The following is an 18,782-nucleotide window of genomic DNA, read 5'->3' as shown; positions in this document are numbered from 1 at the left end:
ATTATATATATAAATATATATACAATATATTAATATATAATAATATATATTTATTTATTTTATTATTATAACTTAATAAATATAATATATGTGGTATGTTGTGTATAATATAAAGGTAATGCCACGTGGAAAATTAAAAAAACGAGATCTGCCGAGATCTTTCTTTTCTTAACGACCATTTACTATAGTAAAGTGTCGTTAACTTTATTTATACATAGCATCACGTTTTATGTATTTCGTGATCAAGTTATTCATATATATATATTATATATATATATATATATACATATATATATATATATATATATACATAACATATATATCTATATATATATATACATATATATATATATATATATATATATATATATATATATATATATATATAAAATATAGCAATAATATGTTATGTATACTATATACTATAATATATATATAAATTTTAACTAAATACATTACCCAATTTGCCTAGTTTATGTCCCAACCTTTTATTATCTTATCAAAATGTGTTTGATTCCTTGTTCTTTCCCCATATTTGGAAACTATTCTCATTGGTAAAGCAATGAAGTCCGCGCTGCTTTGTCATTGCAACGGCACCACACATTTCCTTATGAGATGTTTGTCAGCTCATATCCGCATGTTATTTCATAATTTCCTCTCAGATTCCACTATCGTAACTTTATTCACCAAGTCATAATGAATTATACTGTCTTATCTTTTTCTTAAATTGTGTCACCTAGAGTAATCACTTTTTTTTTTTTTTTTTTTTTTTTTTTTAAAGAGGATTCGTGAGGATAGCACGACACAGCTTATGTCCTGCCCAAGATCTATGACCTTGTCGGTTTTAGGTGCTGCTCACATATCGCACTTTGCAGATGATACTTTACTGCACGACATAGGCTAGTTAGCTGTTAGCCCCAAATATCATTACGAAACACATACTGAGACAGCCAACGAAGGCAAGGAAAACGAAACTGGCACACAATGCTAAAACAAGTTTAAATTTGAAGAAAAATAAACCAAGATAAAGTAAAACCATAAACATGCATACAAGAGTAAAAGGCGAATACCTATGCATTAAGATAAAAAAAAACGATAAAGAAGTCTAGAATAGACGCTCTATATATGGTCAAACAACTTCCGAAGCGGAACTCCACCCTTGCCACAGGAGATCTAACGACTCTTGGTATATTGCAGAAGGACTTATCTGGCATTTCAAATGAAAAACAACCTCTTTTCAATATACGTAATTCAATTACAGCTTCACTCATGTTAGTGACGCCCCAGTATTTAATTAAGTTCAGGTAGGTAACCTAATTACCACAAACACTAAATAATAATGGTAATAACAGGTGGCCATAATAAAGTTATCTAGATACGCATCTCTCATTATTAACCGAATTCCTAAATCATCAACCATCGATGGATGCATTGTCTATAAGCAGAGACCTACTAAACTGGCCACTCAAGATAATCACTAGTCCCATGACCTTGTTTGGGAGAGACAAAGGGGCCACCACCCAGGTCACTGGCCAGGCGCAAACAATGCTGCCTCGGGCATCTGAGTTATGCCAAAGAGGGTCTGTGACGCAGACTTATCTCTGGCTATTTGCATCTTCAATTGCAACATTAATTTTCCAAATGAATCCATCAAGAGTGTCTATTTGTAAGGGTGTTAACGTGTCAATGATGTTAATTATTCAACAAATTTTTATTCATTTAACATGGACTCGTGTCTACATAAATAAATTTCTTTCCCCAACATTAAAAACATTACAATACTCTCTCTGCAAAGTCGATATCACGGAAGACTCATGGAAACATGCAAAAGAGGGAAAGGGCACCTACTCCCAAAATAAATAAAAGAGCCATTAAAATGCAATTGATAAACAATAATAAACCTTCTCTTAAACTTCACGAAACACTTAAGTGGGCTTTCATTGTAAAAATCCACGAATGAGTGGTATCCCCTATGAAATATGCCTTTTCCTCGCAACAGTTTTTGTCTTATGTGCACAAAATTCCAATGCACAAGACTGGATTTAATGTAAAGACTTATTTAGAAAGATAGTTTCTTAATTAAAATAATAGCTAAAAAAGTCTACATTCTCTCAGACTAATTAAATAATATGTGTCAATAATTATTACCCAGATCGAAAAAAGATAACTTAGTCTGTCTCATATGCCGTGGCAAGAAAAAACTAGCAAGTAACATCAACCGCTGATCATTATGGATTTCCAATGTTAGCCTAGTCACTGTTTTATTTGCTTCTCCTGGTCTTACACTAAATCTCAATTTAACCTCATTCAGCCCTTCTCAACCTAGTAAATATTTCATCCGTTTACGCCTGATCTGTCTTAATTACTTATCTTTGTCTTAGATTTATCTCAGGTACATCTCCCTACAATTGTGCCGTTTTGCCAGCTAAGATCGCGCTCTCTTCGTATTTCAAATCTGCAGTCTAAACCTTCTCTTCCATCTTCAACCACATTTGCATAATACATGGCGCAATCTGACCTCCAGCTTACTCTGGGCGCATGCTAAAATCTATGGTCAGATAGCGCGTTGTTTCACCAACGAAAATTAAAATAGATACGCTATATTTTATTAGAAATAATTTTTCTGTACTGTTTAACATGCACATTATTTATTTTTTACATATTCATAAATAAATCATAAATATCCTATCGTAAAATTTCTGTATATCTAACTCAATGCGAAACACCTTTTTCAGAACTTTTTAGTCTCTCTTAACTGCCCCCAAAAACAGCAACAACAACAACAAAGTAGTTTGTATGGTTACTCCCCGAGGAAGCGAAAATCCACGAAAATGGCAAACAGCAAAGGCGAGAAAACATTTCTTACAGTACCCTACTTTTACTGCAAATTCATTTGTCACGAAGCCAACAATATTACCTTATTAAATACTTATTTCATGGAAACTTGCAATTAGCCATACACAATTAACGCAAATATTGTGTACTAACTCTTCTCCAAATCTATTTACTCACACCCACGTGCATACCGTTCCCCCCAAAAATCTCTGTTCGGTTCCAAATATCTCTGACTCTTTAAACCAACACAGGATAGGACTCACTCGGTCATGCATAAATATGAGTCAAGGCAGAGTTGGTAATTGTTAACTGATAGGTGTATCGTGGCTCCACCTGTTTGGGTTTGACCGACAACATTCTGGTTCCAGTGCATCGCCGTATACAGTACAAAAAGAAAACGTGGTGGAGGACAAAGTTACAGATGAACATCAAAATAGAAAATAACCGATACAGCTTACTTTCGAGGCAATTTTGACATTTTTCCTTCTTTTGAAGAATACAAATCATGTTCAGTTCAAGACCAAAGTGCCGTGTCAAACTGTCCATCTTATGTATATGTAAAAACAGAAAAATGCATACATTATGTGTATGTAAACCGTACATGGGCATCTATAAACTTACAAAATGCTCAAGATACTGCATAAAATGAACATACTAGTGTATAAATGTGTCATTCCTTAGAAGATAATTCTGCAGCTTCGAATGATATACTGGGAATTTAGGATAAGATTTAAGGAATCACAATCAAAATAAACAATTACACAGAAGTATATGTAGTTTCGATACGAAACAGCGCCAACCAAACAACACCGCGCAACTGCCAGCTTCAACTGCCTGTGCAGTAAAACAGAACTCAGGAACTTATAAATCTTGTAGGCGTTCGTGCATTCTCACGTACGCTAACACTATTTTTCTGTCAATGACTCCACCCATTTTTCAGTGAATTACCATGAGTGTAGCCATTACCACTGCAGCACGCTAGAGATGGGTAGATCTACAGGCTAAGAGAAGTTACATGCTAAAGAAAAAAATTCTAATTACTCTATTAATCAATGCCAAGCTGCATGCTCATAAAAAAGACCAGCATTAAAATTCATAAATATGTCAGCGTAACAGGTGTACTAAGCTTAACAGTTCAGGCGATCTAACGCGTTTGCGAGATCTATATCATATATATTTTATGAGAAACGTTTTTAAATATATTTTTTTAGATAAGTCGGGACTTACATAATGCGAGTAATAATCCGGTTAATTTTTCAAACAAGCCATTATGAGAACTATATCTTAATTCGTACTTAAGCAACTTAACTGAATCTTAAAAGCTAGTTTCCCTAATATTTCCCTTTCTTACAGGACGGAATAACCAACTGCCCTGATCAAGATCTGGTCCAAAAGAAGGGAAGGGAAACAATAGCAAAATGAAATTACAAAGTTGGTTCTAACCCCGAAGGAGGAGGTACACGTGCAGACTGAAAGAAGGCCAGAGAATCCAACAGATTAGCGCAAACAGGGTGAAAAGTCACTGAAACAACTTAAACTGAAAATGCTTAAAATAAAAACCCTACTACTGTAAAATTACTCAGTTTCATCCATCATATAATATATCACCACTTCCCTAGACAGCCTTGAAAACTTTTCTCGATAATAAAACTGAAAAACAAATGATTAAAAGGCAGATGTTTATAATAACGTTTCAATTAAAACAAACGAGTGAAATAAAAGGGATCCACGAGAGTAAAACCAAACTTGAATATTAAGGCAAATTTTTCCAATATCAAAAACCTAACCGATGAAGAAATACAATCGACCACATCATGATACGGCGTAACTTCAAGTTCCTATCAAGAACAGATGATCAAATAAAAATCTTCCCTATGGAAGTTGTAATAGTAATCTTGAATTTGGAGTTATTCAAAATGCATGAGAAAGTGAAAGTTGAGCCGTTTCAAATTTTTTATAAGTACTAAAACAAGGAATATATTCAGGAACTGTTCTGCGTAACCTTGCTGGCCTGCGTGGTCATCATGACCTTCTTATTTTGTTTTAGCACAATGGTGTTCTTATTTCACCGAATCGAATTCAGAGAGATGTACGAAGAAATAAAGATGACAAAGAACTAAAGTCAGTTCGTCAACAAGCGCAACCTTAAGGAATCAAGCTGGTACGGAATAGGGTAATGGAACTGCAATTTTGAACCATACACGTACAAACTATCTGCAGAATATAGTACAATTCACAAAAGGACAATGTAAGAAGATAAGAAACATTGAATTCACAGAAATAAGAGATGTTGAAATTGCTTTTTCATAACGAGTAGACGCCATAGATCCAGATTATACCGACTGGAACGGAGGAAGCTAGAACCATTGATTTTAAGCTTTTCATTAGGCAACATACCAGAGAAATATTCCTGCTAAAGGAGCTACATATATTACATTTCCTTTTAATGCTGAAAAACCATGGGCTTTATCGATTTACACTCTTTGGCATTCCAAACTAATATTACCTAGGTTGCAGCTGCTAGAAAGCTTTGAATAACTGAGGCATCTATTTCAGGGGAGTATGATACCTCACTTCCTAACAGAATTTCATAGGCAAAATGAGTTTTTGGCTCTTCTTATCCTAACTACTCAAGCTTCAGAAGTGACTGAATGAGGGGAACAGTTACGTACTGATACGAAATATTGCGTGTAAGAATTCTTAAAAGAATTAAAGGAAGGATTAAAGGATAAGAGATTATAGGTCTCCTAGAGCGCTCAGAAAAGGTACAGACGTAAGGTGTAATGTGGTTAAAGAAGAAACTACCCTTACTCTGTGCTAGCAATGAATTGCTAACGCTCATGCACAAAAAATAAAGCAAAAATGCAAATTATTAACATAACAGAGAGAGAGAGAGAGAGAGAGAGAGGAGAGAGAGAGAGAGAGAGGCCAAGGAAATATCTCAAAAATTACAGACACCTCACATACAGCTCAAAAAATTTATGTTGCCGAAGATAAGGAGACAATGGTGAAAATGACTTTATCTTAAACACCTTCCCGCTGAGCGGTACGGTCATCCGTGACCTACTGACACTAAGACATTGCATGCCATTAATGCACTCATCTGTGATGTTAGCGCCCTTGACTCTTCACTCCACTCTCTCTCTCTCTCTCTCTCTCTCTCTCTCTCTCTCTCTCTCTCTCTCTCTCTCTCACACACACACACACACACACACATACACACGAGTACATGTAAACGAATTATGTACAATTTCCTTTCGGTGCAAGCTCAGAAAAAAAGAGAAAAAAAGATTGCAAAGATAAGAAGTTGGGAGAAAAACATCTTCAATCTAAACAAGGAAAAGAATTTGTTGGTAACAATAAATGGAACGCAGGAACGGAAAAAGAATAGAGAAGCCAATACAGTAAATATAGTATATATTCTATCGAGCTGTGTATCTGGTTCCTCTCCTTTTGTGTGTTCTGTAGTTGAATGGACAATGTTTACCTGCTGCTTCAGTGGACGGCAATTCGAGTCTCCAAGGAAGGCGATTATCTGTTTCTACTGTAAGGCGATAGTGCACGCATATTGGAAGCGAGCACTATCGCCTTACAATAGACGCTAAAGATAACAGCCTTCTTTGGAGAATACATACATATGCATACATACATATAGTATATATTCATATAACTATATACATTTATATATACATACATACTAAATTGCGAAAACGTAGCATTTTGGGAACGGAAAATCGTTAAGTAAATTGTATCAAGCAAAAGTGCCATCCATAAAAGAAAGAAGAAAAAAACTTCACATACTACGTCAACGCCATCCTGTAAGCATGCATGAATGTATACAACATTCATCCAGGATTCATCAGACTGTCTGCCAGCAACCAAAATAACCGGTTAAAGAAACGAACGAAGAATTGAGGCGCCCGTGACCGCCAGACCGTGAAACTACTATCAGAAACGTGCGCGCTTCTCGCCACCACTATTCGGTTGAAACACGTCCCCTGAAAATGCAAGTTCTTAACTTGGCTTGATTCATGGTGCTCCGTCCACAGAATAATTTCTGTCTGGCAGCTTAGCTCTAGTACATGCTTTGTTTCTTAACTCGTTTCTCGCTCTGATTCCTGCCAAAGTTTAATATTGTTATTGTAGTCATTGTTCTACTCATATGGTCTAAACCAGGGGTTTTCAACCTTTTTCTCCCCCGTACCCTTTCGGGCATTTGAAATGTCGGTAATGTACCCCGTTCACCATAATGTATAACGTGGAAAACAAAACCAATTCTGAAAAACATTCCATTCCGTATATTTACAAGTACTGTACAGAAGGGAAGTAAGTATATAACTCTCCTGACATAACCAAGAATATTGTAAATAAAGAAATCCATAAAAAAAAGTTAAAGACAACCTTTTTTAATTATTTGCCTCTGGCTATGCAGTCAATTTTCAAGGTTACGGTACTGAGGTACAAAAGCAAAATACGTTATTATTACATCAGCTGCAAAAAAAAAAAAAAAAAAAAGTCAATGAAATGGCTGAAACTGTTTTTCATTAACTATCCTAGTTGGCCAAAGAGCCGTTCTTGTTAAAGCACACTGAAGGTCGGCATCTACCATTCATTCGAGTGCCATAGGGAGCGCTTACCCCCCTTGCAGGCCCTTGGTGTACCCCCCTGGGGAACGCGTACCGTAGGTTGAAAACCAACATACACTTGTCAAAGTCACGTACGCATGCCTTCACCGTGTTTTTGGTTGCTTCACTTCCTCTTCCGTTACCGGTAACTCAAGTCAACTGTTATCGCCATATACTTAGTCATTATATACTTAGTCGTTACATACTTAAGTCTTACCTTTCATCCTCTCTAATAAGCATACTAACATGTGCACGTATATATATTCATATAAACACGCACATACTTACACACACACACACACACACACACACACACACACACATATATATATATATAATATATATATATATATATATAGATGTGTGTGTGTGTGTGTGTGTGTATGTATGAATATTGAAACCATGCCACCATATTCCAGACCTCTCCATGCTCCAGTGGTTACCAACCTAATCTCATCAGTAAGAGATCCGGAATATTTCCCAGTGATGTTATGGAGGAGGCCAGAGTTGCATTTACGTCTATTTCCTGAATGTAAAATACTTCAACTCTATAAAGCTATGCAGTGAATTGATTACCTGGTAGTTATTCGACTGTTGTGATTCGCAGCTACTGTTAAAAATGAAATGTGACTAGCAAAGTAATACCACAAGGCTTTCTGAAAACTCTTTCTATCCCTAACCCTCAGATAGGTAAAAAAAAACTTTGTTTGTAAATGAATATGTATATGTATGTATACCACAGGAAAATGATAGCTAGAAATCGCTTGGATTTCTGACTATCATTTTCCTGAGGTATTCGCTTATTTAACGAAGTCACGTGCATCTACTGTGATTTTTTAAGCATATATATATATATATATATATATATATATATATATATATATATATATACATATGTATATATATGTGTGTGTGCATATACATACATATATATTTATATACTTATACATATACACATTTAATCAGTAAACAAATGTCAGCGACTCATAATGACTCTCTATAAAGAAGTAGAAAAAGAGAGAGAGAGAGAGAGAGAGAGAGAGAGAGAGAGAGAGAGAGAGAGAGAGAAATCATTTCCTGGAATCACGACGTCCCTTCACTCTCGCCCTGAGAGCCTTGAAGTTGCAAATCCTTGACACAGTTCACAGTTGTCTTTTTTATGACTAATGAAAGAGGAATACTATATTTACAATAATTTTCCATAATTCCAATCGAAATATTCGTAAATATATATTCCACAAAATAATTATAGAAAAAAAGACAAATAACAATTGTAATATTGAAGATCTCGCACCGTACAAAAAGCATTTAATCCCAAAGACTACCATAGGCACTTAGCTTCCGAAAGCTTTTCATAACCAGTGGATTTTTTAATGAAGGTTCGCCAGACATAAATATCAGCCATGTATAGAAATAAAAGTAATATACAACACATGAGAGGAAAATATGGAGTATCTACCTAAAAGGTGTCAACAGGCCAGGATTACTATTCATAAGGGATGTCACAGATAAATGTCCTTCCCTTTTTTAGGAAGTTCCACAATGATACTTTAATTAAGGAAAAGTCCACCGAATGATATCTTGAGACATAGCCTTTAAAGATGGTCTGAATTTCTGAGAGACATCTTTAATATGCATTATTCAATTTCTCCTATATATAACTGTGTGTGGAGTGTGGGTGATATATATTATAATATATATATATATATATTATATAATATATATATTATATTATATATTATATATTATATATATATTATCTATATATATTATATATATATATATATATATAGATATATATAGATATATATATATATATATATATATATATATATTATAATATATATATATATATATATATTATATATATATATATATATAATATTATATATATATATATATATGTTATACAAAATAAACAAACTCCCTTGCTCTGACAGAACTTTCCACGACGATTAAAAATGTGCTCTTACTTTTCTTATACGATGAAAAATAACGATGATATTACTGTTCAAACAATGCCGGCCTTAAGTTGCTCGCCTCCAGGCGCCGGCTAGTATTTTACATATATAAGAAAAATAAATATTCCAAAGAGTATTTACAATTCCATCGAGAAATACAGACCATCTTCAAGGCTATATCTTAACATATCTTTCGCTGGAGTTTTCTGAAACCTATCCTTGTGGAAATACATAAGAAAAAAAAAAGAGGGGCGGGGGATGTTTATCCGCGATATCCCATATCAATAGTTATCCTAGGAATGGCCAGCTTTAAGGCTCCCTCTTTTTCTCCCATGGGTCGCATATCACCTGTATATCTGTGCAGGCGGAAAAATTTTGTGTATTTTATTCCTCTATAAAAAAAATTTCTAAAAGGATGATTGTTCAGCAACTTTCTTTTTATTCCGGTTCTAGAAAGCTTTTGAAACTTATAATCGTCAACAGTTAAAATGTGTGAAGCAAAGTTTGATTACAAAAAAAAGAAGAAAAAAGCTTTCCCTTCCATTATTGAGTTGCGAAATCAAGATTAATTTTCGTATAAATGAAGAAAACCGAGGTGAATATATACCTACTTTATATTCGCTTTTCAGTCTGTGCTTACGATGTTTACATGAGTGCCCTACATTATTATTCGTATAGCCTATAACTATTTTTTTAAAAAATTACATAATTCTCTGTTAATTTTTCAATTTTTGCATTCTACATTTGCTTAACGTATTTTGTTAAATTGAATCTCTTACAGTGGCCTTTCAGATTTTACTATTATAAATTGAATAGACGCTTTAACTTAGTCTTTTAAAAATTCATAATCGAATATACTATTCACAGAAACATAAAGAAGTATCGGTACACAATTAAATCTTTCTTTTATATTCCATACCTTGTCACCTAACGCTCCTTTGTCTTTCTTCGACGCCTTGGGGTTTTGGTTACTTAATTCCTTTTTTTTTTATAAAGAAAAAGGCTTTGGGTTATTTTTTTCTTATCAAATATCCTTGACCTTCTCATATCTCATTTTCTTTGTATGTATATTCATAGATGAAAATATAAAAGATTAAATATGAAACAACATAAATAAGCAGGCAACTACATAGATGGAAAAATAAATGACACTCGGGTGATGATGAACCTAATAATAGTGAAACATTATGTAAATAGGAAATGAAATCGAAATCAATATATATTTCCTTAGACTCATCAGCAAATATTGGACACTGTGGAGGAAGACCTAACTGAAAACAATTATCTGTAGTAGGGTGCGTCCACACTTCAGAAAAGCATATACTATTATTCATACTGTTTTTTTTTTTCTAGGGTCCCATTCCACCCGCAAACTCAAATCATCATATATATAATATATAAATAATAGTGCAGATATTCTGATATTTTTCGTTTTATTAACACAGAGTACTCCATATTAACTGTCAAACTCACACTGTCATAGCTTTCAGAAATAAAGGAAAAATGGAAAGTTCAATTTTGTCTTGAGTGACTAGATATTTTCAGTTCTTGTGCTATCAAATAGGAACTTGTTACATACACACGTCAGCAACGCACTGCATTCACTTCAGAAACTTTTAGCAAATCCTGAACAATTGCATGAGGCAATGTTGAGAAGCACCCACAAGTCACTGACTTATATTCAACCTGCAACCTGTTTGTGAAGTGCGTGCGTTAAGCTATCGACGCGTGTTTATTGACATGTTTTACTGCAGTGTGGTTGCACCTTGAGGATAAAATTTGCGGCATACGACAAATCATAACGCAGTCATAACTAAGGAATGATAAATAATGCAGCTCAGAGTGACGGGACTTAAGGAGTACAAATAAGAACTTCAGATTGACAAATGACGAGATGATCTTCTGATTTGTTTAAACCAATTAAGAACCCAGTGGTTTTTCGGCTTCTTGGTTTTTTCATCGACGTCATCTCTTCTCGGATTTATATTTTTGTTATATTTAACAAGAAATAAATTGGATTTGGCTTTCGGATTTTGAAAATCTGCCATATTTTTTTCTTGGAAAATACATACAAATATATTATATATAATATAATATATATATTATAATATTATAGTATATATTATATATATAATATATAAATATATATATATGATATATATGTGTATAATATATATATATATATATATATATATATGTATATATATATATTGTGTATATACATGTGTATATATATATATATGGTTATATATATATATATATATATATATATATATATATATATATATTTACTAATCACACTTGCTTTTTTACTATGTACAGTTTCGTATTCCTATTACCAGCATCACAAATACCGTGATCAGAAAACTGTCATTATATCGTATTTACATATTTATGCAAATGAACTATTTTATCAAACCTTTCAGTAAACTGCTTTTAATTTGTCTAAAAGAAACAATTTCTAATCTTGTTACTAGAAAAAATGCAGGTAAAATTAAAATGGAATGCAACACATTTGATTAACAGAGTAAATATTCAACATAATGAGACCCGTCGCTTAGAGATGTCATAGCATTGTATTTGAAAAAAATAAAAAATTTGAAAAAATCAGTCTAGAAATCAACAGGTGTACAGAAAAAAACTCCATTCAATGCTCCCATCTAAAGTGTATCCTTGTTCGAAATCTTTACAGAAACACTAGTTTGCCAGCGTTCTCCACTCCCAAACTATTTCCGAGGTTAGGTCGTGAGAAAATAATCTTCTAATCTTCTCTTGCAGCCCCATCGACCTTGCTTTTTAATGTGCACCACAAGGAACATGGAGAAGGTCAGACGCAATTGAATGGATATGCTTTAGTTTTCATCTTAAGTATTGTAGAATGAGAAATATAACAGGACAGTCCTATTCCGCTAATAGAATATTATGCTAGTAGTAGCCAAGAAGCTCTCTCTCTCTCTCTCTCGCCTCTCTCTCTCTCTCTCTCTCCTACAACTAAATTATTTAAATTTCAAATACAAAATTAAAGATCTTCCTTGATTTACGGCTTTTCAACTTAGTGATAAAAATATTAAATGAAGGACCATATTTATCTAAAATCTTTATGCTATATCTATATATTTATCAGTAATTAAATTCCAAACCGATATAATATCTGTGATAAGAAATAAAAATAAAATTGGAACAAATAAAAAAAAGAAGATTCTTCTAGTTTATTTTAAGAAATCTATGGGTTTTTATTTAAAGCAAAAAAAATGGTTTTTGTTCATTCTAATGTTGAACATTGTTGGATATTTCGCAATTAAATGGCATGCAATGACACCGCAATATGAATTATGGTGCAAGGATTGCCTGTCAAAACAGGGTAACTAAGACATTAACAAGTTAAGGGAATTGTCAAGTCACTGGGATTTTATTATACCAAATAGGTGTGGTATCGATATGGTTTACTGATTCAGCATGAAAAGCGTGATGTTACCGCTGCAGGGAAGAATGATCAGTGGATTAAACAGTCCGTATCACTGGCCTTGTTCAATGGATCACTTCCAGGGTCTCGCCACTTAAGCTTTATCAGTTAACCAAAGCCATCCCAAAATAAGAGCATCTGGTCGAATTTTATAAATAAAAAAAATCTTAACATGTTGGTCCACGACAGATACTTCGTATAACACTTCGTATTGTGTTTTGCTAAGCATACGAACTGTTTTTAGGCAGCATTTGGATTTCAGTCAAGTCCAAAACCGAAAATTCCTCCTATTGGGTTTCAGCTTTGACGGTACCCCATAGCTTTTCTACAAGGCTCGCCATCTTTCAAACTTTAAATAAATAATAGACTGCTATACTTTTATCAAAGAAAAATTTATTGCTTATCCACTGCAGTTATTATCTTTCAGAAAGGAAGTTCAGGATATTTGGGTATTACCAGAAAAGTTAACACTAAGGTTGGTCTTATTCTTTTCAGCCGCAAATGAGCAGTGCCGAATTTTGCTCGTTTTACAATGATTTCCATTTTACACATCACTAACACCTAGTCTCGTCTTTAACGGCGTGTTTAAAAGTCATGTACGATACGGTATCCCATTATCTGTCCTTCTGTTCCAAACCCTACTACTATAATCTGTTCAACGACCATGCAGCCTCTCCCTTAACGCCCCGGCCCTCCGCAAACACACCTCATGACTCGCCATTTCCGGTTCTGGACCACATTCTTTTTCGAGATTTTCCTAGCCGCTGTTCCGAGTGCTTCCATTGAAGGCGGAGCGGTGCTGTTGGATGATTTGTTTGAGCAAAGGTGTATGCAGCGGTGATTACGTTTATTAACTTTCAATATAATGTGAGTTATACTTGACGTTTTCTTGATTTCGATTTATTTTTCTATCTGTATCTTGATTATTCCTTGACTTTCAGTGATAGTTTGTTGTAAGGGATTTTTTTTTCTACTGAGCCTGGTTCATCATAATTTTTGAGTAAACCACGGTTTACTCAAAAGTCTGATTACATCAGACTTTCCTTGATTACCAATTTTCTCTCTCCTCCCCTCTCTCTCTCCTAGTAAATGAAAAGATCAAAGATCTACCGAATGTGGTTTTGCATTTCGTCTCTTCTTTGTGCATATTCATCTTTAACATAAGAGAGTTCTTCTTTGACCTAAGGCATTATACCCAATGCTGGAGTATGCCTTAACATACAATTCTTTACTTTCATTGAGAAGGAATGCTTTTACAATCTAAATGAACACTGAGAAATTCAACTCCGCTCTCTCTCTCTCTCTCTCTCTCTCTCTCTCCTCTCTCTCTCTCTATCAGTATCTTGATTATTCCTTTACTTTCAGTGATAGTTTTTTGTAAGGGATTTTTTTTCTACTGAGCCTGGTTCATCATAATTTTGAGTAAACCACGATTTACTCAAAAGTCTGATTACATCAGACTTTCCTCTCTCTCTATCTATCTATCTGCACGGCTTACAAAGACAATTTTCCATGACTAGCTATCTTTGTTATGTAGGTTATATCATATGTTTTTATTTTTTACTAATCCTTTGAAAACATTAAATCATATTTGTCGATTTTCATTTTCTTCAAGGCCAGCACATTCAGAAAGGGTTGTATTACGAATAACAAAACGTAACCGATATAATCCACTGTAAAAGTTTAAAAGTCATAGCAATAGTTTGGATGTCTGCCTGTGATCTCTTGCGCCTTGCATTAATTAACAAAAGGAACCTTTCTTTTAATTTTCCTATTGCTTGGACAGACTCCGCGTCGATTCCGTCTTATAATACAAAGTATTTTTTCATCAAGACAAAAGCACGCATTATGACACCTAAGGTTTCAGTTAACTTCACCGCTGAGATTTTAAAATTGCTCTTCAGTTCATCGGTAAGTTCGTGTCTACGTGATTATCCGAAAAATTTAACTTGAGCATGTCATGAATCTTCGTGGTTGTACTAGCCATGTAGTCATTCTTGAATCTCAAAATAATGTTATCAATCAATCAAGGATTTATATCCAGACCAGATGAAAGTAATAATTTAACTAATGTCAATTTGTGATTACCAAGCAATACGCATATATATATATGTGTGTGTGTGTGTTTTCGAATGATTTTTTATCACATCGCCGTGATTTATATACAGGCATTAAGCTACAATGTCGTTTAAAATCCAATTCGCTCTACCTCGGAAGTAATATTTATAGATATGCAAACTGAAGGGGGACTTTCTCATTAACTAAAAAAAAATCCCCTTCGGATTACAAATATATGAATATATTTCTTCCGAGGTAGAGCGACTTAGATAATAAACGACATTTTTAGCTTAATGCTTTCGTGTATATATATATATATATATATATATATATATATATATATAATATATAATATATATATACATATGTATACACGAAAGCATTAGGCTACAAATTGTCGTTATTATCCAAGTCGCTCTACCTCGGTAAAATATATTATAATCCGAAGGGGAATTTTTTTAGTTATATAAGTATATATATATATATATATATATATATATATATATATACTTTTACATATAAATTAACATAAGCCTTCCTCATAGGAGCGCGTGCTCCATAAAAAAACACCACTACCGCACCCACAAGCCAATTTTACAGTTAAGTCGAACTGAAATCCCATGTCCACTGAACAGTTGAAGCCGTTTCACATCTATATTTATAGAAGGATCATCCCAGCACTTCGAACTCCCTATACACACTAAGTAATGCACTCCTATCTTGCATGCACTCTCGCACTTCCTAAATATTAACTCCTTTCCTTTTCAATCCAGCACATTCTAGGTCTCTCTCTCCTTCTCCGTTCTAAAACTATTGAAATATAGTAACATTCTCCACTCATCTATCGTCCTTCATTCGTTCCCTATGATCATTCAGTACATCTCAATACATCTGATCCATCCTATACTATGCTAACCTTTTTAGTGTCTCTACATATCTCCACTTTTCTTACTCCTTAAATTCTCATTAGACCCCCATACCGATATACTATTCTGTCAATTTCACTTCACTTCCATAAAGGAGGACTGGCTCAACTATCCATTTAAACAGTTACTCCTCGGTTTTCGTAGACAATTCAAGCCTCTACCTAATCTTCGTCACACATCCTGCTACCTTCTTTGCTTCACCTATTCTGTCTCATCTTCAATTTAATCTAACAATCATCATTTAGGGTTTCTCACAAAATTTTTATATGAATCAACTGTCCTCCTTTTTCCACTATTCACTCATTGCTCATCATTTTGATATCTATAAACATTCGCAAACTTGCATTGCTCGCTTTTACTCATAACTTATTCCTCTTTTACTAGTTTCTGCCGTTGCTGCCGACTATCCCCTATTGGTAATGCATCATCCGCAAACATTCGCTCGTTGGGCGATCTCATCAATCATATGTGAATTTGACACAACTTTTTCCAATTCTCTCTATTTTTATGGTATATTTCTAACAATAAATCACATCATTCTGTTGCTGCCACATCAGACAAACAAAATAACACGAAACATTCACTACTTGAGAAATTATTGACACAGATTTCTTCCCCCTAAGGTAATAAGAATTTTCTTGTTTACATTTCAGTTCAGAAAGATGCAATTCTAGCAAATTGCAAGGTTGCTTTTTTCTTGCAACACTCATGGTTCTGAATAAATAAAAACCTGGATGCAGCTGTTTGCGAAATGGCTGCAATTTTCTCGGCGACTGAGTAGAGAACCATTTTCCTTGAAATTCTGATCGAAATGCAACTTTTTATTAAGTACGGTTATCTTCTGAATCAAAATTATATTGCAAAGCACTTCAAGCAATCAGTGAACCAAGTCATTCTAGTGGGAAATTCCTGTTACTAGCGTTACCAGCGTTTTTATTAATCGTTAACTCAAAGAGTTCACATAATACTTTTACTTCATAGCATTCTGATTTTACCGACTTATGGCCCAAATAACGTTTTCACGTCGCATAAATCTAGTACATGAACTACGCTCTATACAGTAGTTCATGTTCATACTCGCAAACGACGAAAGGAATCGCTATAATATTTATCAAAATGAATTTTATCACAAAGTAGCGCACGAAAAAATGGGCGTGGCGTTTTAAGGGCCCCTCTATTTGGTCGTGGATGACGCATTTGTGAGACAATCTTAGTTATGTTGTTGAACGTGTTAAGCTCAGCGAGGGGTCTGCGGAATAAGTATGATGGAAAGGCAATCAATTTACCCCGAGCGAAATGGGGTACTGAAGGGTGGTTGGCTGAACGTCTGGCGTTGTTGGGACAATGTCGGTTTGGGTTGGCTTTTCAGAAAGTCCAGAATTCTAAACAGACAGTCATGGATTGGCTTAGGTTCCAAGAACCTTACGAGAAGATCAAAACAATAATAAAGGCGTGATGGAATTTAAAAAATCATGAAGGTTCCACAGCGATTGGCATAATTTACATGTTATTAAAAGTGTAAACCGGCCACATAATTGCCACGGACAAAATAAAGTCATACTTGCTAAACATAAATAAGTTTATTCTATAATAATAATAATAATAATAATAATAATAATAATAATAATAATAATTAATTATTATTATTATTATTATTATTATTATTATTATTATTATTATTATTATTATTATTATCAATAATAACAATAAATGTGGCGCCGTGGCAGAGTGGGTTAGGTCGTCAATGGACTGGTTAAGCAACATTGGGGCTGGTCAGTCGTTGGATGGGTTGACCGCTCTCCTCGGCGTTGATTCCTTGGGAAAGGATCTTTGCCATTATTTCCCCAGTCTACTCAGCTGTAAATGAGTACCTATCCCTGATGGGGTACGGTCCAGCTATGGGTTAAATAGCAAAACTCAGCAATGATGTTAAGAAATGAAGGAATAAACGACAACGACGTAAATGGAACCTCTGGCAACAGAGGAGCTTCGTCCGGCAGCCAGGTATTCAACCCAATTGAAGGGGAAAACGGTCAGGTTCTGAACACCACGACGACAGTAACCAACAGCCTAAGATTGGAGCTACAGAAGAAAACCAAAGGAAGAAATGGACAAAAGATAATAATAATAATAATAATACTAATAATAATAATAATAATAATAATAATAATAATAATAATAATATTTTCGCGTAGGAAAGCTTGTGTCCTCTGGGAACAGCAGGTTACTTGGTTAATATTATCAGTATCAAAATCAATTTCAAATGACAAGATTATCGAAGTTCTTACCTGAGAAGGGGCGGTTGCGTTATTGTGAGGGAGATGGACGCACATACTCCCCATCCTCGACATGTGCTGGAAGGTGGGCCTTTGCTCAAACACACAAAAGAGGCTTATTTCCTACTGCTTTGCAAAGGAAATGTCACAGCTCTGCCACTACTGGACACGATGCACTGCGCCTTAAATGGATAGGCTCCTTGGGACACACGCAAACCAGTTATTAGGCTGACGGTGTGTTAATGGCAATGACTTTCATTCACACGTAAATGCACTGGTTTACTACTCTGACGATGTAGCCTACTGATGAAAATGCACTGTTTTCGACAAAAACTGTTATGTTCCTAATACAAATGCAGGTCCACTCTCTGACAGTAAACTACGAGAATCAACTTTCGAAATGGGTAGTAGGCTTTAAAAATTTGTACATGATGGGCTTCAGTACCGAAAATGTCTTTCTTAATGTACGAAATCTACGAAAGATCACATTTAGAAACGCCTCGGCCACTAGGCCTCCAAAATACAGCGAATTTTAGGTTTCATGATGAAACTAGAGACTTTCAAAATATTAAACAAATTTTACCTCTGGAGTTCAACTACTGACACTGTATAGGAAGTGAACCCTTAACAAGGTCTTT

At 34.4% G+C, this 18,782-nt stretch overlaps 1 protein-coding gene across 4 annotated transcripts in view; it reads right to left on the bottom strand.

Annotated features, from left to right (window-relative positions):
* Nucleotides 1-18,782, bottom strand: part of LOC135219691 (NAD(+) hydrolase sarm1-like) — a 703,407-nt gene that overhangs the window by 540,828 nt on the left and 143,797 nt on the right. Inside the window, exon 1 of one of the 4 annotated variants that reach the window (XM_064256661.1) lies at nucleotides 18,157-18,387. The exons of 2 other annotated variants lie outside the window; for them this stretch is intronic. In XM_064256661.1, the coding sequence (XP_064112731.1) occupies nucleotides 18,157-18,219 (63 nt within the window). In that variant the 5' untranslated portion in view covers nucleotides 18,220-18,387. Of the gene's footprint in view, nucleotides 1-18,156; nucleotides 18,388-18,782 lie in introns of those variants that run through there. One more of the 4 variants, XM_064256663.1, reaches the window with a different exon arrangement.

Source organism: Macrobrachium nipponense, chromosome 1, assembly GCF_015104395.2.
Source record: "Macrobrachium nipponense isolate FS-2020 chromosome 1, ASM1510439v2, whole genome shotgun sequence".
Classification (NCBI taxonomy): Eukaryota; Metazoa; Arthropoda; class Malacostraca; order Decapoda; family Palaemonidae; genus Macrobrachium; species Macrobrachium nipponense.
The sequence above is the reverse complement of the archived record's forward strand: the minus strand, read 5'-3'. Positions and strand labels throughout refer to the sequence as shown.